The 22,246-nt window shown below is 49.7% G+C and overlaps 6 protein-coding genes across 6 annotated transcripts; 4 read left to right on the forward strand and 2 right to left on the reverse strand.

Moving 5' to 3' along the window:
* Positions 1 to 382: 382 nt before the first annotated feature.
* LTR84_006771 (uncharacterized protein) lies at positions 383 to 5,500 on the forward strand (the record flags this gene model as incomplete). The annotated part of the gene is made up of 1 exon (XM_064850329.1): positions 383 to 5,500. One exon carries the CDS (start codon positions 383 to 385, stop codon positions 5,498 to 5,500), a length of 5,118 nt encoding a protein of 1,705 aa, XP_064702811.1.
* A 1,037-nt stretch (positions 5,501 to 6,537) lies between these two features.
* Positions 6,538 to 9,036, reverse strand: LTR84_006772 (uncharacterized protein; the record flags this gene model as incomplete). The annotated part of the gene is made up of 4 exons (XM_064850330.1): positions 6,538 to 6,783; positions 6,835 to 7,278; positions 7,333 to 8,032; positions 8,084 to 9,036. 4 exons carry the CDS (start codon positions 9,034 to 9,036, stop codon positions 6,538 to 6,540), a joined length of 2,343 nt encoding a protein of 780 aa, XP_064702812.1.
* Positions 9,037 to 11,067: 2,031 nt separating this feature from the next.
* On the forward strand, positions 11,068 to 13,083 carry LTR84_006773 (uncharacterized protein; the record flags this gene model as incomplete). Its single annotated transcript, XM_064850331.1, has 3 exons — positions 11,068 to 11,177; positions 11,617 to 12,357; positions 12,423 to 13,083. The coding sequence occupies 3 exons, from the start codon at positions 11,068 to 11,070 to the stop codon at positions 13,081 to 13,083; spliced, it is 1,512 nt and encodes a 503-aa protein (XP_064702813.1).
* A 2,284-nt stretch (positions 13,084 to 15,367) lies between these two features.
* Positions 15,368 to 17,524, forward strand: LTR84_006774 (uncharacterized protein; the record flags this gene model as incomplete). The annotated part of the gene is made up of 6 exons (XM_064850332.1): positions 15,368 to 15,371; positions 15,463 to 15,476; positions 15,535 to 15,563; positions 16,139 to 16,166; positions 16,242 to 16,258; positions 16,486 to 17,524. The coding sequence occupies 6 exons, from the start codon at positions 15,368 to 15,370 to the stop codon at positions 17,522 to 17,524; spliced, it is 1,131 nt and encodes a 376-aa protein (XP_064702814.1).
* A 674-nt stretch (positions 17,525 to 18,198) lies between these two features.
* LTR84_006775 (uncharacterized protein) lies at positions 18,199 to 20,044 on the reverse strand (the record flags this gene model as incomplete). Its single annotated transcript, XM_064850333.1, has 7 exons — positions 18,199 to 18,603; positions 18,686 to 18,828; positions 18,876 to 18,923; positions 18,970 to 19,075; positions 19,121 to 19,447; positions 19,494 to 19,904; positions 19,961 to 20,044. 7 exons carry the CDS (start codon positions 20,042 to 20,044, stop codon positions 18,199 to 18,201), a joined length of 1,524 nt encoding a protein of 507 aa, XP_064702815.1.
* Positions 20,045 to 21,104: 1,060 nt separating this feature from the next.
* On the forward strand, positions 21,105 to 21,581 carry LTR84_006776 (uncharacterized protein; the record flags this gene model as incomplete). The annotated part of the gene is made up of 1 exon (XM_064850334.1): positions 21,105 to 21,581. One exon carries the CDS (start codon positions 21,105 to 21,107, stop codon positions 21,579 to 21,581), a length of 477 nt encoding a protein of 158 aa, XP_064702816.1.
* Positions 21,582 to 22,246: the final 665 nt, after the last annotated feature.

Consider the following 22,246-nt stretch of genomic DNA (forward strand, 5'->3'; position numbering starts at 1 on the left):
TCTCGGGACCTAGACGCAACCTTTCCTGACGAAGCTGGAGCTCACATTCGGGGCCACATTACTCCGTACTGAGATGCGAGGTAATGGGATCGCCACCTTTTCCCTCGATTCTGGCAGATCGCTCGCAACACAGGTCGACGAAGTCTGCTGCCAGAAGACTCGAGCCTATTTGCAAATCCCAAGGCTGTCCTTTCTGTTCTCGCGTGAAATGAGTGCCTGAATTGCTCGAGTTCTATTCTTTGCTGAGGCGCTGAAGACTTATTTGCGATGATGAACTGAACTTCATACGAAGTCGGGTGATGCTCGTGTACCGTACGACCACTGCTTATCCTGCTTACGACCCCAGTATCGAGAGATTACATTGGCCGTTGACTCTTTCGCCATGTTTCGGCGGGACAGGAACAATTCAGAGCGCACGCAAAAAACGCATAGGAGTGATACTGAGTGGAATGGAGAGGCCAGGTTACCAGCACAACCTGCAACATTGAACGCCTCGCACACAGGCGCAGGTACACCTCAAGAAACCAACCACCTGCGACGACTTGTCCTACGGAGGAGTGAGCAGATTAGAAAAGGAGAAGAACTAGCGCAACCTTCGAGTGATCGTCGACTTGATCCTCTGGGTTTAAAGGTACTGCACGAGCCAAACCATCCTCCTGCAGCAGATATCATTTTCGTGCATGGACTTGGAGGAACCAGCCAGCAAACGTGGTCTAAAAATCATGACCCGACCTTATTCTGGCCACTGGAATGGCTGCCTTATGAGAACTCAATATCATCCGCGAGAATATCTTCGTTCGGTTATAATGCACATTTCCTCTCAACATCATCGACTCGAAAGACGATCTTGAACATCTCTGATTTCGCCAAAGAACTTTTATTTCAACTTCTATTTGCCACTGGAAGCGGCGAACAGCCCTTACAGATTGGCAGTGTGCCTCTGATCTTCATTGCTCACTCGATGGGTGGACTAGTGGTCAAAAAAGCACTCATTCTTGGACGCAACGATTCAAATTACACTGATATTGTTGACTCTGTCTCAGCCGTGCTATTTCTATCCACTCCACATAGAGGCTCAGACCTCGCAAGCACGTTAAACAATTTACTCTCCGCATGCATTCTCACTTTCTCACCCCAGGAGTACATTGCAGAACTTAGGGCTAATTCGCAAAGCTTACTGGAGATCAATGATCAATTCAGAAATCTTGTCTCTAAAATTGAGTTATTTTCATTCTACGAAACCCGTCCAACGAAAGTCGCCGGCATCCATGTACAAATTCTACAGAGGGATTCCTCAAGCCTGGGATATCCTGGCGAAATCTGTACACCTCTGGATGCAGATCACCATGATGTGTGTAAGTTTTCGAGCCAGCAAGATCCAAACTATGCTGTTATACGCGATGTGCTCAGGTATCTCGTCGCCAAAAGGAATTTGCAAAACGGCTTGAAAGAGGAGCCTGATATTTCTGCTGATATGGATATGCTTGGGGATGTGATGAATAATCCAGAAATCCCGATCGATGATCTGGAATACTTTGCTGATAAGCGACTCTCAGGATCGTGTGCGTGGATATTGGACTCTCCAAAGTTCACCTCATTCCTTCATCAACAATCTATGTCACCATGCGTCCTCTGGCTATCAGGAAAACCTGGTTCGGGCAAATCTGTCATCTCTTCATTTCTAATTACCACACTTCAAGAAAGGCAGTTGAAGAATGCATTCTACTTTTTCCGCTTTGGAAATCAGATCAAGAACAACTTGACTTCTTTCCTTCTCTCTGTCGCATGGCAGCTTGCAGCAGAGATTCCCGAGTACCGGAGGCGACTTGTACGCCTGTTTGAGGATGGATTGAATGTACGGAAAATCGCTCCCCGTCTTATATGGCAAAGACTATATCTCGAGGCCTTATTGAGAACAAGCATACGGCATCCTTTATTCATTGTTGTTGATGGTCTGGATGAAACAGATTCGAACTCATTGCTTAAGCTATTAATCGAATTGCCACGATCACAGTCGCCGTTGCGATTTCTCCTTGTCAGCAGACCCACGCAGAATATAGCTACAGCTATTGATAGACTCGGCAAGAGGTTAAGTGTCCAATCAATGGTGGTCGACAACACAGATGACGATCTACGAATGTACGTCGAGGATGAGATGCAAGCAATGCATGGCGATGCGTCATTCAAGCAGAGTATTAGTGAACGCATTCTTGCTAAGGCAGACGGCAATTTTCTTTGGGCCCATCTTGTCGTACATGAGATTTTACAATGTCATACCGAATATGATGTAGAAGATGCCATGAGCCATGTCCCAGAGGATCTTGAACCACTTTACGAGCGCATGGACGAGTCACTTGCTAAAGCAATGAAGCCTTCCGATCTGGCATTGAGTCAAGCAATTCTGCGCTGGGCAACATGCTCTCGGTATCCATTGACTTTGGGTGAGTTGAATGATGCGTTGAAGGCAGAGTATCCAAAGATTATGAACTTGGAGCACACGATACGTACAGTTTGTGGTGACTTCGTCGTTATCGATAAACGGTCCCACCTCACCATGATACACTCTTCAGCCCGCGACTTCCTTATGACCAAGACTGAGCTACATTTCTATGTCAGTCCTCCAGAAACACACCATGCACTCTTTGCCAAGTGTATAAGTTCCTTATCAAGTTTATGGCCTCGTTCAAGTACAGAACGCCATTCAAGACCAACCCGGGAGTCTCATACCTCCGATCAAACGGAGTTTCAAAGTTCGAAGGCCTCACAGGTAGACCCAGAAACCAGGAAATTTCTGCTGTACGCTGCAACCTCATGGCCATATCATCTCGAGGCTAGCGACACCTGGGCCGATCAGGAGTCGGTCCTGCTTCTCTCAAAGTTCCTTCAAAGTCAGTGCGTCCTCCATTGGATTAACCTTCTCTCTCGAGCAAGCTTGTTGCGAGTTCTGGTACAGGCTTCGAAAACCATGATGGATTTCCTCAAGTTGTCGAACAAGCTTGATGCGGCAAGAAGTCCTTTAACTCATCGCCTGAAGGAGAAAGCTGTCCTGGCAGACTGGTCGAACGACTTGGTACGTATTGTGGGCAAGTTCGGAAGCCAACTCATACATTACCCCAAAACAATATTTGACCTCATTCCAGCATTTTGCCCGACACAGTCCATCATATACAGACAGTTTGCGCTTTCGACATCCTTCAAAGCACTCAAGATCGTTGGACTTGCAAATGCTGAGTGGGATGACTGCCTGGCTAAATTTACTGTACCTGGGTCAAGCATGCCGCTTAAGCTTGTCACTCTTGACCGATATTTCTCTATCCTGACCAGCGATGGCATCGTAAAACTTTACCACACCTCGACGTCTGAAGAGGCGAGAGTGTTCAGCCATGGTGAAAGGGTGCTCACAATGGCTTTCAGTGCGGCGGGTGATCGGCTCGCAACTTATGGGATTTTGAAGACCAAGATCTGGGATACCCGGACAGCGAGGCTACTCTTCTCTGTCCAGAATCCTCCCAGAGTAAAGGCACTTACTATCGCCTTTACTCCGAATGGCGATACAATCTTGACGTGTTCAGACGACCGCGTGGTTAGGTTCTGCGACGTTTTCGAGTGGCAGTATGGATGGGAGACCGTCCACGATGTCTTTGGTACCGAGCTGTCTGGAAACTCTCAGTATACGTCCCCACAGAAAGTCTCATTCAATACAGAGTGCACCGTTGTAGCAATCGCATTTCGTGGCCACGCGCTCATGGCATGGTCTCTTGATGAACCACGTCCGTGGCTCATTGGTCGTTGTGAAGGACAGCGTGAGCAGATCAACACAAAGCAGATGGCTCGAAGCAAAGTTCTAGGTGCTCATGCATTGTGCTGGAATTCTACGACAGGTCATGTCTTGGGAATCTCTAATGAAGGCTATATCTTCAAATGGCATCCCTTTGATCAGGATTACGCCAGCTCCGTAACCCGAGCCACTAATATTGAATGCAGTGCTGACGGTCGATACTTTGTGACCAGTAGTAGGAATGGAGTGCTTCGTGTGTGGGATTTCGAACACTTCACGCCAATTTATAAGCTGTCCTATGCAGCGTCGATACAAGACTTTGCGATCGATCGCAACGATATCCGCATTTACGACATCAGGGACAAATTCTGCAATGTCTGGGAGCCTAGTGCTATTATGCAGTTGCTAAACTCTGACGACAAGGCAAGCGAAACCACGAGCACGTACGAGTCTTCCCTCCAAACGATATCTCCCTCGGAAGCCCTGGTCGATGCCATGGAGCCGGTGACAGCGCTAGCTGTGTGCTCCAACCACGGCCTTTATGCAGTAGGCACCGATGAAGGCCGTGTTTCAGTATTTGATTTGGAGGGATGTCGTATCGCAGAACTCCCCGAGAGATTCATGACTATTGAGCAAATCTGTTTCAACCCCGAAGGCTCTATGATAGCATCTGCAGATCTCAGCCGAAGTGTCTTAGTGGAGCAATTGATTCCTAGAGAGGATCAGATGACCACGAGCACATTGCTTGTGGCCCCCCAGCCAAACATAGTGCGCCAGGTTCTCTTCAATGCAGCTGGCACCAGGCTTTTTGTCTCATCGACACCAACGAACAGAATCTACCGGATGGATCAACACGAGAGCATCCAAACATTTTCAGATCCCGAGTTTCGAAGATGGATCAACCATCCATTGAGCGATGGTTTCGTCCTTGGTTTTTCGTGCGACAACGTGAAGGTTTGTCGCTGGGATGGTATCGAACAACCCATACTGAGGAAGTTTGCGCCAAACGAGATTGGAGAATCATTCTTCGAGCTACGACCTGAATTTGTCAAGAGGAGGCCATCGGAGTCCTACCCAATGAGCCCAGCTGAGATCACGAGGCTCGTGACCAAGATCCTGGTATCGATGAATGGTCGAATTATCTTGATTGAGATTTCCGAGTCCACCACTCAGGGAAAACGACGCAAGAAACATATCATGGTCGACATAAATTCCATTCTGGACCTAGAGACCGAGAACATAGTCACGTATGCAATACCGGCAGAAGTGCAACCTCTGTTGGAAGTTTCGCTTGGCTTCCTCTCTAAGGATGTCTACCAACTCGCACAGACAAGGTTGTCAGCACAACCACACCTTTATCCTCGCCGTTCATCAGGTCAGGCGAGCCTGCAGACATTGGCAGCATCAACTATAACAGGGTCGACACTGCGATCACCATCGCCAGCTCGATCGCCGTCTCCCCTGCCATCTTCAACGTCCGCAACATCCCTCCTCGAAGAACACATCGTCGCATTCATCGACCGGGAGTTCTGGGTATGCACCGCACCGTTCACGGGAACAAATGCCGGGCACATCAGACGACATTTTTTCCTGCCTCGCGATTGGGTCAATTTGGACTGGCTGGAGCTCGCGAAGCTGTCTAGTGACGGAAAGATACTTTGTCCGCGCAACGGCGAGGTCGCTATCATTTCCAATGGCTTCAGAGAGATCTGGCGTGATTGAGAAACGAGTTTGCCTCTGTACAGCGTGCCTAGCTGCTCGAGCGGCGATGTGGGTCTACCCGAGGCAAAGTGAGAGTATGGCAGGGCAGCCCGGTAGGAAATGAAGGGGGGGTGCAATATGCTCCTCCAGGAGTTGCTGAGCAAGTTCTCAGTTATAGTACGGTCATTCAGGTGTAAATCCTCTCCACTAGAATGCATCAAGCACGCTAGTGATGAGAAAAATGTTCGAATTCAAGGACAAACAGAATGGATTGGCTGACAGGGAGCGACAGCTGCAAGAGTAGATCTCAGAAGGGATTTCCTCGAGCGACCACAGTCCGAGCTGAATCGCCGTCCCTTTGTTCGTCCTTGACCCGTTGTTATTTCTGGTTTGTCCTCTGAAAACCTCACATCGGATGACACAGTAAATGCCAGAACCAGCGCCCGAAATGAGTTACAAGTGTTGGCGGACCCACTGTTAGTGGATCGAGGATGCGCATTGGCGAACCCAATTTACCACGCACTGTAGGCACTTATGCACAAACGCATGGGACTTGAGATGTGGGATGTGGATATTTCACGGGTTCATACTTACCTGTCGCATATAGGTGGCGTTCTGATGCAAGCGCGGAATTCGAGAGGTGGAAGGGAAGAGCGGACGGTTAATAATCTGCTGGAAGTGGAAGTAGATGAGAATGGCGAAGTCACACGTGGGGAAATCCTATAGATCAGTGGTGGGCCTCTGTGAATCAGTTAGCAAGTCCGAGACAATGTAGGGATCTTGACTGGACAATATCATATTGACTTCACAATAATTCCAGTATAAGATCATGGATCGAGATAATGATTTTGAATTGCTCATCAGGTCCGGCTGATGACATGTTGAAAATTCTGACAATCAACATGCGCAAAGCTCCTGTCATGGTACAGTGGCGTAAACATCGTGCGAATAATCTGACATGGGGTATTAGTTCGATCATTAGGTCGTACTTGCAGGACGTAAACAGTTGAAAGTAGCATGAGACGATTCTGCTTGGCAGATTGTGCCTTTACAATCGATCATTTCTTCTTTCCTGCGCCAGACTTCTTGGCAGCAGCAGTCTCTCTGGCCGCGAGATCTTTCGTCATATCTTCTGGTGTCTTGTAGCCACCCAGTTCCATCGCGGCAAGTGAAGAGATTGTAGCACCAATTTGAGATGCTAAATCAGGACGTAGTATCTTTAAACGGTTGGCTCGTCGTTGAGCTTTGGTTTTCTGCTTCGTTGGGGGATCCATGGGATCAGCAGAGCGGGTATTGATGTTTGCCTAGCGACATTTAGGAGTGGGGAGAGGATATTTCTCGTCGTTCTAACATACCTTTCCATTCAACGCCCTACCGTTGATGCTGGCGAAAACGGGTTTCGGTGGTAGATTTGCTGCTGGGGGAGCCCGCGGTGGCGGTGGCGGTGGCGGCGGGACGGAAGGTAAGCTGGCGGCGGGCGGAGGTGGTGGTGGAAGACTTGAGGTAGCTTGTTCAACATATTTGCTGGCGTCATACAAATCACGCAGAATCTGTCTTTGCCGATCAAAAGAACTGAAGTCACCACCGACAATGTATTCCAGGAAACTCCTAGGCTCCTCATTCGGTCCAAGTTCTTCCACGGTACCGAGACGCTCAAGAAGACCTTTATGGGCCAATGAGAAGGCATGAAAGATTCTCTGGATGTCTCGTGTACCACCTGAGATATTGTTGTCGGGTCGATTTGGATCGATGATTGTCAAACGTCCTTTCTTGTCACCGAAGACTTGACGCATAGAAGCCTGTATGGATTAGTCAATGATACCCTGAAGCATGATCACGAATTGCCATCCTACCTTTTCGACATAGCCCGGCGGGTCGAGTCGGATAGCAACCTTTTCTTTGTCGAAGACATTACCGTAAAAATCGAAGAATTCCAGAAGTAATTCGCCCAAATTTACAACTTGTCCCGTAGTTGCGTGGAGGCGAGGATAAAGTTGCATAAAGCTTGTGACCAGGCAGATAGTAGCGAACCCACCCAAGCCACCAGTTGCTACGTCATTCAGACCTCGAATCATCAAGAATTGTTTGACTATTGACGCGAGATGAGGCATCAAAGGGTATTCTTGCTTCCACTTCTTGACCGTCTCAATGGCTGTGAAGCCCGAGTCATTGTCAACGCACAAATCAATTTTGAGACCACTGATACGATCAACAAACTTGATAATGGGTACTTTTGCAGAGAGAATGGCCACAATGGAACCCTGCTCCGCAATTTTCCGCGTCCGCAGAAACTTCTCGAACGTGCGCAGTGGGTATTTAGCGTCTCCTTTGAGTGGAATCACGCCTGGACGATGCTGCAGAGTAAGGAAGACCAGATCCATGTCACCTGTTGGCAAGTAGAGACCAGCTGCATAAGAGCCAAACGCTCTCAACTCTCCTCGCATACATTTTGAAAAGTCGTGTGAAATTCGTTGGAAGACCTCAGATCGGACTCTCTCCTCGAACTCATGGGGTTGGATCCATTCGTAGAAGTTGACGATCTCATTGTGTAGCCTGCACAGGTTGTTAGAGAATTGCAACATTCGTCCAAGGGTAAAAGCTTACATTACACCGGGGAAGATTGAGCGTTGATGGGTAGTGAACCAAGGAGCTGCATTGCCACCAACTGGAGCCATCCAGTCCTTCAGAACCCAGCGGTCCGAATATGGAGAGGGTCTCAGTGGCTTTCGTTGAGCTTGATGTCCCACTTCGTCGCCTCTCTTCCTCTTTCCCAAAGCTGCCCCTTCACTGTCGGGAGTGTGGCTGTCTGTACCGTCAACGTTGGGACGTGCACGAGAGTAGAGAGTGCCCATGTCGATCACGACTTCAGGCTTCTCGGGCTCACTGTCGATGTCAAAAGAAATGTAATCGTCCGGTTGGGAGACCATTTGGGTAGTGCTGTCAGCGTCCAGACGCGCCTTCCGAATCAAACGAAGAACATCTGTCCGCTTGGCAGATTCGCCTGTCTGTACAGGAGGAAGTGACGTGTAAGGGTCAGGGTTGGACCACTTGGGCACAGCCGCAGCGTCTGTATCTCCGTGCTGGGTACGAATGCGCTTCGCGCGACCTTGATCTTCGTCTTCAGATTGTGCCATCTCTTCTTCCTCGCTGTCTGTAAGATCGTCAACTGCGCGAAACTTGACACCTGAGCCGTTCTGAAGTAGGGAAGGGTCTTCTACTGTGTCCTGGGCCATGCGTAACAGGGGCCGCTCAGAGACCTTAGCAGGGTGAGAGGGATGGTGGGGTTTTCGAGTCTGATCCCAATCTCGATTATCTCGACGAAGAGTAGCCGGCGGTGGAAGTGGACGTCTCGATCTTGCTCTGGCAGCGGATCCTCCACGAGCATTGCGGTTGCGGTTGTGATCATCGCCTGCAGTAAAGTAAAACATGTCATCACGATTGTTGCGCGGTGGCCATGGGTCATCGTGATCGAACTGACGAGGCCGATAAGAATCGCTGCTCGGGACCCCACGTCGCCCTCGATCGCCTCGATCGAAACCGGGACGGTAAGAGTCCATGGTGGTAGGTAAGAATGACGAGTGAGACGTATGACCAGTAGCAGACGAGATGGTTGTGAGCATGCAGGTGAGAAGAAATATCTGCCTGGCAGCGATGATGAGGGCGCAATTCTGACTTGGAGTTCACAACTGGAATGAACATGAATCTGCAAAACTTTTGAGGATTGACCCACCACGCCTGTTTTGGCATAGTTGGTCTGCTAGCGTTGTGCCAAGGATCATTAGACTTTAATTGGAACTTCCTGGCACTAGTAGTTCTAGTACCACTAGTACTCCTCCCCTACTTACTAAAGGTACGATGAACCAAGTCCAAAGTTAATCGTCAACTTGTCCCAGCCGACTCACCTTGGTAGGTAGGTATCTTATATCCAAGCGCCTATGCGAGTCCTGGTAGTGTTTCACGATTTCCTTGGTGCCAGTCCACTCTGCATCTTGTTCTAGTCTCATACCTGTTTGCCGAGCCAATTCGACTTGGTGATCGACGCTCAGGGCTGTGGTAGTACATCCATCCAGAGCCAACGGTGGTTCCCTTGACACTTTGACCCTTCCCGGAAAATCTAATCAGCCTCGTTGGTGGCCAGAAAGCCTGCTTTTGATCTTTTGATCAGTATGATACCCTTGCGCCTCAAGAAATGCAAGCGGCTCAACAACGTCCAAACTGATCACACCAACACTTGACATAATTGGGACACCAAACGGGACCTTTGCCAAATATTATATGCCACATATACTCCAAGACACGTCCTGAATTGTCGTCCGAAAGCTCGGTGTCAATTAACCACTTTCGATACCGGAGATATTCCATTCTGGGCTTGATTCTCACCTGGGCTCGGGAAACGGCAAATTGTGAGCAGCACGCCGCTCCAATGGTACGAGGAACATTCGAGCCATTGCCTCCAAAGAAGTGGGTATATGCCTGGGCGAACGCCATTTCATATACCCGTTCCGAGTCATTCCGAAAAGGTTGAATCTCGTCAGGACATCCAGGAACGTGGAGACATCGCATATTAGCATAACCGTGCTTTCGGACATAGTCCAGACGAAGACTTCGTACCGAGTTCACGTTGCTGTAATCTGGGGCGTCTGTGTGCCATCCTTGTGGCCAACCATTCAGGTGAGGGTGCAAGAAGACCATGATTTCCGGTAGGATGTCGTAATGGTCGATGAGGAATGTCAGATATGCCATGGCTTCGCGACCTTTGTTGAGTGGGGGATGCAGGACCCATTTCGGATCATCCATGTGATAAATGGCGTGTTGCCAGCTACCGCCGCTTATTAACCAGAGCGACGACGGGGAGAAACTGTGCTGGGGTGTATCAGACCGTACTCACTCTGGAAGTTCTTCGCTGACCCAACTGATGTTCTCTCCTGTGACCCGTGCCATCACGATCACTTTATCCCCCGCAAGTGGACCTTTGAATATGTGCGAACTGCCATATCGGACTTGGGTCACTTGGTTTGGGCCAGCTCTCAAGGAGTCGAAAATCGAATGCGCCAACCATAGAAAGCCAACCAGAAACAAGGCTGCCGAGCTAACAGCCAAAGCCCTGCGCTTTGAACTCATGACTAAGCCAGGCATCCCACGCAAACTTTGGCATACACTACAGTAGACGCACTTGAAGGATGAGTAACTCCATGATATGTCTATACTGGGCTTTTGAATTGTGTGACAAAGACAAAACGCGTCGCTATGTTCCCAACAAGTCACATTACAGGTCATTTCTTCAGAAACATACCACAAACGGAGATGAGCCAAGCCCCCTGCAGCCTCCCTTGCAGTGAAGGGCGGCGCCCCCTAGGTACGATCAAGAGGAACGGAATCTTGCATATTCCACCACTGCTAATCCTTGGGCTCTCCATATCGCTGTTACGGTGAGTTGTTTTTGACTCGGTTACGACACTTGCCCCGAAGAGCAGAAACATTTGTCGGACAGTATTGAAATGTCTAGCACAGAGATTGGAGTTCGGCACTACATGACTGGAGAACAACAAACATTTCACACTCCAACTGTGTTTTCTCTGTCGTCCGCCATGAAAGAAGGCGTGGAGCATGAAACCAGCGACGGCATCAACTGCGACATCGAGGCTTTGGGTTCCAATGTCGACCCAAAAGGAGCAGCTTTGATCGAGCTTATCGCCCGGTAAGGGAGTCAGATCGCGGAGGTTCTGTTATGGCTCTCTGATCTTTTTATTTTTTTTCCCCTGCTGAATGCAATGTTCCTTCTCTCATCGATATTTACTCGCACGGTCAAGACCTGGAAAGTTTCTGAATTCGTCAACTCGGAATGGTGAATCAATCCTCACTCCTCTGGCTTCTGCTGGCGACAATTGCTCCGCACTCAGCTGCAGATAATTGCAACACGAAAGTTCAAACCCCTATCAGCCTGCCAGTACGGAATGTCACTCTTGCAGGGCAGAAAACCCGTCGAGGCTTGGAGATCCAACTTGGCACGCCGCCTCAGCGCTTAGCCGTCGCCGTTTCTAGGTAATTCATTCATTGCCTTCCCTACATCAAGTTTATCCTCCCATTGAAAACATCCAAATTTGGCCCGTCTGGGAATGCTGACTGTGAGGAAATAGTCGCAACAACTCCTGTTTCTACGATGAGAGCCCGCGGTGTGAGTCTGGTGGAATAGAGCAGTGCATTGCCGCTCGAGGGGGAGCCTTTGACGAATCTTCATCTTCCACGTTATCAGCGAACAGCATAGGGTTTCGAGACTTCAGCAGATTGGATCCCCAACTGGCTCTGAACGACGACGAGGTACTGGTTAACACAGACACTCTCACCATCAACACGTCTTTTGCAGTGGAGCATTATCCTTTCGGTATTCCTCGCCAGGACCTCGGAGACTATTCAAGCTTGGGCTTAGGGAGGGATTCTAGTTTGCTTACCATGCTCCGGGATGCAGGCAGCATCGCCTCTCGCAGCTATTCACTTTACTGGGGTCAAACCGGCACCGCCACTGAGCACCAGCTTGATGGCAACCTTGTTCTCGGAGGCGTGGATGTAGCCAAGATCAGTGGTCAGAACTACACCACGGGCCTCGGTGATGCAACACTATGTCCTTCGGGCCTCGTTGTTTCAGTCTCGGATATGACCATGAACTTTCCGAACGGAACATCGGCCAGCATCATGGGTGGGGTTTCTGGACAGACAGTCAACTATTGCATCAGACCAGACTTTCCGTTGATCACCGTGACGCCCGCGTTGTGGGAGCAATGGATGATTGCTCATCCACCATCATTCACGGACGGTGGCGCCCAGGACCGAGCCAGAGGGCTACCCAATCTATGGGGTCTCATCTACCCACCAAGCCTCATGTGAGTTCTGCAATTTTCCAAAGCCCGGTCAAGAAGTGTTGGCCCTAACTAGCCTTGATGTCTAGATTTCAGGGAGATCTCAAGCTCACAATCGACCAAACCATGGAGATCATCATCCCCAATCACCAGCTCGTGCAGCACTATTACACGTTCGACGACAAAGGAGACATCAGCGTCAACGACTCCGTCCTAGAGCTAATGATCAACCCGTTGCAAGATGTGAACGAGAATGACTTCCCACAGCTTGGAATGACATTTCTACAAGCGGCGTATCTGCATGTCAACTACGACGATGATATTTTGATGCTGTGGCAAGCAAAGGCCACCGAGTCTCAGTCACCCATCGGTATTGGCAAATCCGGGACGGGGTGTGCTGCATTTCCCACGGATACATCATCGGCGACTTCTGTACCACAGCCGCAGAGCAATTCGCTCACACCGGGCGCTATATCGGGCATCGTGGTTGGCGTTGTGGTTGCGATGAAATTTATCGCAGGAATGATTTTTTGGGGCATCGCTCGACGGCGTCATTCTTCAGAACTTAACGCCACACGGAAGGCTTCTGACCATTCTGGTGGGGATGGGCACACCAAATGCTCATCAATATACCGTAAACCAGAATTGGAGGCATCGGAAGTGATTGTCGACGGTGGGCAACGTCATACAATTCAGCCATGGTCGTCAGGTCAGATAGTGGTGGAACTACCTTCTGAGAGGTATGATTGATTAGTGTTGATGTACATAAATAATGACTGGCAGAGTCTCTATGTCGAGCAGCGAGATACCCGTTGCCAGCATGGTCAAGGAGGGATGGAAGCCACTTTATCACAGACCTTGGCACTGGAGATCATCACGGCAGTCGGAGCAACCAAGAGCACAAATACATATTCCGTCCACCAATCGGCGTACTTTCCTTGCCCAGCCTGTGTTTTGAGGACCATGCTCAATGATCCACGAGATGGAGCGTGAGTGAGATATTTAACTCGCAATATGCACATAGGTAGGATGACTGGAATCCGGACAACACCTGCTGGTTAGTTGCATCTCAGTCCCTCCATCGACACTCTTGGAGAATGCTCGCGACTGGGGTGCTGGGCTCATGCGAATATACCAACATAACATTTGACAAAAGGTTTGCTGAAGGTCCGTCACAACTTTAACGATAGAAATGACCATCTGGAAAGCTTGTCATTTGAGTTAGCTTTAGGGGTTTCCGTCAGTAGAGGCCAAGTTTGGCTGGACTTTGTTGATCTGACCCTCATTCTTCACCAGATTTGAGCCTTTTCAAGCCGGCCGCCAGATCTGAAATCAGTTTTTTGTCGAATGCATCTTCACAGAAGCTCACTCTGCCTGTGTACCAGTCCAACCAGTCCTCAGCTCTGGCGCCTTCGATTGCCCTCAACAAACCGACACTAACATCTATCAAACCGGGTCGTTCGTGGCAATGCCAAAAAACTGTGGCCCCACAAGTGCTACAGAATTCTCGGAAACAGTCCTTCGAGCTCTCTACTTGAGTCAGAGTACCGAAACCAAAGTCAAGAGGCTGGCCATTCGACTGAAGAATGTTGACTTTCGGGACAAAAGCCCAGCACTGAATTGGTGAGCCTGATCCAAGTCTGCAAGATCTGCAGGCGCAGGTTCCAGCCAGATATTTAGTCTCGTCCTTACGAAGCCACCACTTATGGTCGTCAGGATTTGCCGAACTAGCCGAATGGTAGGGAACGAGGAGGTCTGGCCAAGGTGATGAACATAACCTCGAGGTAGGGTTGGGACGAGTCAATCGAAAAGACACCCCTCCACAGTGGCACTTGGCTTCCAAGCCCGCCACCAGGTTTGCCGGACCTGCAGGTTGTGAGGATAACAGCTCGGGAGGATCGCCCCGTTGGCTTAGGGTGGAGGAAACGCTTTGAGAAAGTTCAAAGTTAGGGCCATCTGGGCCCTGTAAGAACAGTGAGACCGGCTGATGATTAGGGTCTGCCAGGCAAATAGCAAGCCCACCATCTATGGTATCGCCCACAAACTCATGGGCAGTCACATTTTCCAGGCTAAGGCAAGAAACTTGCTCAAGACCCACTACACGATCGATCACTCCAGAACAAACCCCCCAACTGTCATGTGCCTTGACGTGGACAAACATGTGGGATCCGCATGCTGGACAGAAGTATCTGCTCAATTTATGGGATGATCTGTACTCTCTGAGGTGTTGAGTCAGTGTTGGGGGACTGGAGAGTGGTAAGCAAGAAAGGTACAAGACGCCAGTGGAGTATCGGCAAGCATTGCAGGAACAGGCTGATTGATCAACGGGGAGATGACAATCTAGTTGCAAGACTTGGGTATGCTTGCCACAGAGACAAGTGATGTGAGCGGCAGTGGTCATGGTAGATGGCAGCGATGTGGTATATCAGTGGTTGGTATAGACTTGAACGCTGGGTGTCTCGAGACGAGCACTGGGCAGTTTGAAATGGAGTAACCAAAAACGACCATCGATGGTACAGCTCAACGTGCTGACGTTTGATGATTGGGCTCGTGACAGCATCAGAAGTGGTCGTAATGCGGACGATGTCGGTAATACCAGCCTTGAGTTGGGAGCCACGAGAAGCAGGCGAACATGCCACGTCGCAGCAGTGGTAGCGCCAAAAGCAAGCGCAACTACCTTGAGGGTTACCAAACAGAAACCAGAGAGAAGAGCCTGAAAGGATGGAGCATGTTTCTTGTCGGTGGACCACTGGAACGTGAATGGTGAGAGATGGTAAGGGTTTGGGGAGTAGAGTGGGAGGAGTTGGGAGAAGTTGGGTTAGTGTGGTCGCCGGTCGCTCTTGCCAGTCCGAGCCGTCAAGATTAAAATGGGAAAACCTGCTCACTTTCCCTGTCCACTTCTTTTCTCTTCTTCCTTTCCTCCCTCCATCCAGCAACAAGCAATCTCTCTTCAATCACTCAATTCCACACCAGTACACCTTTTCACAACTCAATTCCAGCCACAAGCAACTCGCTTATCCCCACATTCTACAAAATGGGTAAGTCACCATTCCGGATTTGTCCAACCTCACCAGGTTTGGAAGAGGTGGTGGCTGACTTGGGACACTCTACAGGTCCTTGCTCTTGCAGCTGTGGTAGCACCTGTGAGTATTCAAACTCTGATTCCTACCAGATCATCAACAATGCTAATTACAAGTCTAGGTGCTTGCCCTTCAGGACAATGCAACTGCGTATGCCTTTCCTCGATCAAGATCATTTCCCAGTTCACCCGACTAATCCTTGGATGATAGAAATAAACACACACGCGGACAACACCTCTTGAAAGTTCCCTGTACCTTACTCTACTTGCGAGGAAACAATATGTCTTAACAGCAGCTTGAAAAGAACAACTTGATGGCATGAGAAACAAATTGAGATACCCAGCGGGGGTGGGTCTACTTTTTGCTGAATCCACGAACACGATCCTTAAAGCAATTCAAACTATGGTGGTACCAGTGGCCCAGTGGTTGGTAGAGTAGACAATCACACATACTAGGTAACTTTCAAATGATCAAACACCTTTGAGAAACACATGACTGAGTCTTCATGACTTCTGTTCACGATGACTTGAACGGTGACTGCCGAAAGATGCATCTGACTGCGGGGCATCTGATCGGCGTGGCTTATCGGCTTATCGGCTTATCGATAGGCAATGCCCCTCCTCGCCCACCAATCAACGCGTGGGGATCAGCAATGTGCTGTTTCATCTCAGGTGACCTTTTGAGGGTGACGGTCACTCAGACTAGTACCTACCTAGGGACCTTAGAGGTAGCCAAGCACCCTTCTTCCTCCGAGTAAGTACATACCTATGGTACCTAGGTACCTAGGTATACTAAGGTGTATATCAACACGATCTCATCCTAAAATAGGCAGATGAGCTCCCACAGTAAGTCTTTTCCGATATCGAGTCTAGATCAATTAGGCAGCCAACTTCGAGTCATACTTGACTGAAGGATTGAGAATCTGAACAGTGCCTAGCACCGACACATACTAACCTACAATGGACAAGTATTGACCGATCGGGTTTCACAGCATTCACACTGTGTTACCTAGATTCTCTGCTTGATCATAAACATTCAAATTCCACAGGGTGACCATTGCTCCCCCTTAGAGGCAAGGTAACTCCAACATGTCGACTTCACCTCCACTCGCATCACGAATCCAAGGCGCAATCTACGGGCTCGCCACATGCGACGCCCTCGGTGGGCCAGTCGAGTTCCGCAAACGCGGTTCCTTCCCCAAGGTGATCAGCATGCAACCCAACGACAATTTCGGGCTGGTCGCGGGCTGCTTCACCGACGACACATCCATGGCGCTGTGCCTGGCTCACTCGCTCGTCGAGAACAACGGCAAAACCGACACGGCGGATCAAGTGCAGAAATACATCGCGTGGTGGCAGCGAGGCTACCAGTCCTCGACAGGGATGTGTTTTGACATCGGCATGTCGACGATGGGGACGCTGGACAGCTGGAACGATCAGCTCAATCATGCCGAATTCGACACCTTGGCACCGAACTCGGCAGCACGGGCAGCGGTGGTGACTGAGATCCAGCGACAGATCACCGCCAACTTCGGCCGACCAGTTTTCTGCGGAAACGGCAGCCTGATGCGACTGATACCCGTCTCGCTGGTTGCGCGCAGCGAGACCGAGGCCGTGGAATTGGCCAAGGCGAGTTCTCTCCCGACTCACCCTCACCCGCGCTGCTTCCAGGCTTGCGGTTTATACGCACCACTGGCATACAAGGCGCTGAATGGCACATCCAAAGATGAGCTAGCCACAAGTCTGGCGACCTCGATAGTCGCGCAATCAAATCAACTAGATCCCGTCCTCAGAGAGCGGCTACAGAACTACCACACGCGGCAAGATTGGCAGACCCAACCGTCGGAGAACATCCGCAGTTCGGGGTACGTGGTCGATAGCATAGAAGCGGCGCTCTGGGCATTCTTCAGTACCGACACGTTCGAGGAGGGCGCCATTGCGGCGGTGAATCTAGGTGATGATGCAGACACAATCGGTGCCATTTACGGAGGGTTGGCTGGTGCGTTCTACGGTATTGAAACCGTGCCGAAAGCGTGGCGGGACGCGATGCAGAGGGTGGATCTTCTGGAAGATGTTGTGAGGAAGCTGATCGCTCATCATGAGAAGACTTGATATGAATGATAGATCGGACGATGTGCGATGATCACACATAACGACGTTAAACGCCTGGCCACTAAAATATATAAGAATAATCAACGATTCTAACCCTCCCTCCTATCCCACAAAAATTCCACCCTCTAAAAAAAATACAAAAAACTGACCCCACTTACGACCTGCCCGGGGGTGAAGTAACTTAGATCCTGTGATACAGAAAACCCTAGCCCGTAGACCGAGAAATCGACGAATCGAAAATTCTCGCGCATTCTTTCACCTTCAGCCGGGGTTTGAACCATGGACTTTGGACCGTACAATAGAACAGCTAGAGACGGTGATGGCGTCGGATGGGACAAAGGCAGCTTAACCAGGCGAGGCTGATTTTGATGACAGGAAATTGGAGACTTTGAAATGATAAAGGTGAATATTTAGGGTGCGGCGGTGCCGGTGAAAGTGATGCCTGAGTGAAGTGAAGTGAGGGCTGCGGCAAGGCTACGGTTAGGGGACGAGGCTACTTATAAATGTCTGAGGAGCTTGTTGGTGCTGACTGTGCTGAGCAGTCACCCGCAGTCACCCAGCAGTGTTCGCAATTGACTATGACATCATTCTCAACATGTACTATCCACCCCACCAACATTCTAGTTCATCGACCTCATATTGTGGGAACTGTTCACGAGTTTAAACCATGATGTCTATTCGGGGTTTCTAGATTCCAGCATAATCTGTGATGTATTCGCCGATTCGCGCTCCTTTAGCTTCAGCAGCTCCTGGCAGTAAGGGCTATGCATTCTCAGCCAAGTGCCATATCTGAGAAAGACAAACGGGATGATTGCCATGGCGAGACTGAGGAAGCCCAGAAGGCTGCACGCCCATGGAATCCCAAGTCTCTCATACATCGGACCCGCAGCCAATGGAAGCAGAACCGCAAAAATGCTACGACTAAACGCCGACGATGCCAGAGCCGATGCCGCAAAAACGTCGTATGCGTCTGCGAGATAATTCAGCATGGATATGAAAACCAACTCGAGACCCATGCCGAATGGAACTCCGGCAAGCATGGGGACAATCCAGTGGATGTCTGATCGGGCCGTCCAACCCTGCAAACAGCCAAATTAGCTCCAGATCCAGATCCCGGCAGTGTGGTCGTGGAAGTTTTACCAGCCAGAATAACGATGATACATTTAACGGCCCGCTGATACACGCCAGAGGAAGTCGACGATATTCCTCACTCTTTGGCCACGAAGCATTGCGCTCTTTGGCTTGTTCGAGGAATGTATCGTACCAGATTGCTATACCACAAGCGATCACGCCGCCGACCCCGACTAGAATCTCAATGCACTGTTCAGTTGCCTTTGGATTTTTGACTCACCCGGAACCAAGGCCACACCAGCAAGTCCATCGTTGAACTTGTATATGCCTAGAGGAGTCAACATCCAAACAACACCAGTCAATCGGGAAGTTACCTTGAAACACAATGGGGTAGACTTGGAAGAAGATGTAGAATATTCCAAATTGGAGAGCCAAGTACATGCAGGTACAGATGACAATAGGTTCTTTGAACATCACCACCTAGCTGGTTAGCTGACCCTTTATAGTAGATGGACCATCACATACCGGTCTGGCGAGCTTCACCGTTACGGTGTGCTTCCATCCATTGTCCTCGAGTTCGATGGGTGCATATGTGTTCTGGGCAGGATTCGGCGATGCTGCCCTCATTCGTTTTGCACGCCGCAAAAGGATGACTGGAGGGTATGTCTCTGAAGCATATGATGTCAGGTGGATCGCATCAAAATCCATGTCAAATCTCGTACCTGGGAGAAGAAGAACAAGCGGCCAAGTTGCACCGGCAATGATCAGCCCGACCCAAAAAGTCCATCTCCACGAGACCGGTGATACGAAGCCCGAGATGATAGGTCCAATGATTGGACCCAAGGAAGTCAACTGAATCCCGTCAGCACTTCAGAAATTTCCCTCGTAATAGTCTTACTCCGATCAGGGCTTTCGCTTGACCTCTCCTCACAGGGTCATCATAGATATCGGCAAAAATGCCGCCCACAACTGTTATTGGCGCCGATGCAAAGACCCCCGAGAGAAAGCGAAAAATCAACAGGGCTGGCCACGTTGGTGCTACAGCGCAAGCCAGGGTGAAGACTGTGAAGCCGAAGAAGGTCAAAAGCATGACGATTCTTCTGCCATGCATCTCGCTGAGTGGACTGAACAGCGGCGGCCCAAAGACATATCCAATCAGGTAGACGGAGTTTGGCAATGCCAGCTGTTCGGCGCTTGATACGTTGAACTCTTTGGACAGATAGTGAGAAGCGCCGCTTGGGAGTGAGGAACCAAGTGTGCTGTTAGAAGCGAGTGCAAGTCCGATTGTCAGGACGAGGACCTTCCTGCTCTGTTGACCGTGAGAAGCTATAATATGATGGTCAACACATGAACTCTTCCACGTACCGTACTCCAATTTGCAGCGCATTCCGGGTCTTGATTGGAGAAGGCGACCGATCTCACATCCTCCATATCAGCATTGACCCGCATGTGGACAGATGCTGACAGATTTGAAGTCTCGGCGCTGAAGTACGGACTTGTTGCACGGAGTGAGAAGCATTGGGATATTGCTATGAGGAAGGCGTAAAGAGAAAGGGAAAGGAGGAGAGGAGAGAAAAAAAATGAATGGTTGATTTCAACATTTGGTCAGGCCCTCCGTGTCGATGCGTATCGAAGGGCGTATCGAGGAGCAGATCGACGGGGAGAGGGGAGAAGATTGTTTAGGAGTCTAAACACGAGGGAAAATATATACTGTATTAGATGAACGAATATAGGATATCGAGATGGATTCTGAAGTTGTTACTTTGACGGAGGATGTCTTGGTTTAGACGCATCATGGTACTGTTATCGAAGTATGCAAGTATTCAAACCTTGAGAGATATACCTAGGTACCCTGGTATTTGTTATGAAACACATAAAAGGAAGCCTTATGAATTATGAATCTACGCTACACCTGACGCTGAACCAAGGTTTAAATCCAGATAAATCCGGCCCCGAAAACAGTATCTACTGGCATTTATACTCGCTCGTCTTCTTTCCTCTTCGACATTCCTTCCAAGGTACAATTATATTATCGCATCCACCAAGCCCCAAACCCCGATATTGCTATCTAAGCACGAAAAGAAGCCACCCCAATAGCTATCTCCTATGAACCTTCGTTCTATCTGTCAAGGAACAATCTCCAAGAGCTAATTAGCACTCCACAAAAGGGAATTTCTTGGGGTAGCGAATGGCCAGAGCGAACGCAACGCCCTCCGCCCTCCGCCCGTCATTGAGACTCGAGGTTTTGCAAGGATCATTCCCGGATTCCAATGACTTCATATTATATTGATCGTCGTCTCTCGTCTCTGACCTTCCATCTCAACAAGTGATAAACCCACCCCTTGGCTTCGATCATTCGTGATATACTTGTTCCATCCGAAGACAATCAACCCACTCCTGGAGTATTTCGATATATCTGGACAGAGTATATAATTATTTAATTATTCCTCCACCCATTAAATACCAACATCACCACCACCAACCTACTCCCAAACCAGGAAACCCAACCATGTCCTCAAACTCGCACTCCAATTCCAATTCATACAGCTACACCTCCTCCAGCTCCTTTTCCTCCCATTCCCAATCCTACTCTTCTCACTCCTCCTCCTCCAATTCCCACTCCCGGTCCAACCCTCAAATCTCCTCCCAATCCCACTCAACCCACAGCACGCAGCAAGCCCACTCGTCCGACCGCGACGGCACGACCATCCGACGCACCCACGAAGAGACGGGCCAGCCACGCGTCGACGAGACGAGGTATTTCCCCACGGGCATTGGGTCTGGGTCTGGGTCTGGGTCTGCGTCTGCTCTTCATTCTTCTGGTGCTGGAGCACGGAGGATCGAGGATGTGACGGAGTCGGATGGTGATGGCGCTAATGATGGTGATGAGACGACGGGGGAGGGGGACAGTGAGCAGGCCGCCAGAGGCAGGGAGTATGAAGAGCGCATCGAGGATGAATATGCGAAGCGCGAGGGCGGCGCGTGATATTGCCATGGATCTAAGCTGGTGTCGCAGTACTGGTCGTTTGAGTGGGGTGCTTCGGCAATGGAATTGTCACATACCCCAGTTGTTATGCGCTTGTATTGGAAATATATGGGGCTTGGGCTTATTCTTCGTCATGTTTGAAATCGGATGGCAGAGCAACTGATGCGAGTCATGATCGCTAGAATCATACCATCCTTTCAGAGTCTCGACGACCTCGTTAGTCGATGCTGTGCAATGAATCTTGTACAGTTGAGTTTTCACAAAGCTAGGGTTATCAAATTCTTTGAACACGAGCCTTTTCAATTGTTTCTTTTCTAACTTCTCTTTCTAACTGTCTGGTTTGACTCTACCCCTTGCCCGGCGTGGGTACTGCCATACCACCTATACGATCGTTTCATCGGATCCGCAGATCTGTTCGTCGCCAATCCAGTCTGTGCAAGGGTCAACTCAATAGCCACCTCCCTCTGTCCGGTATCACGGTCTTTGTGTGACGTCGTAGCAGAAATAAATTTGTTGGATGAACTGGAAAGTCATTCATGATATCGAGTTGGGTTCTGCACTCTCAAAGCAGTACACATCACTTAGTAAGCCATGGCTGCAGGCGTAAGCGTCAAGTCATCCAATGACGCCGCAGTGCTTTTCCTTGATGAAGCTGGTGATGAGGA

This window comes from Exophiala bonariae (assembly GCF_035927105.1).
Source record: "Exophiala bonariae strain CCFEE 5792 chromosome Unknown scaffold_26, whole genome shotgun sequence".
Lineage (NCBI taxonomy): Eukaryota > Fungi > Ascomycota > Eurotiomycetes > Chaetothyriales > Herpotrichiellaceae > Exophiala > Exophiala bonariae.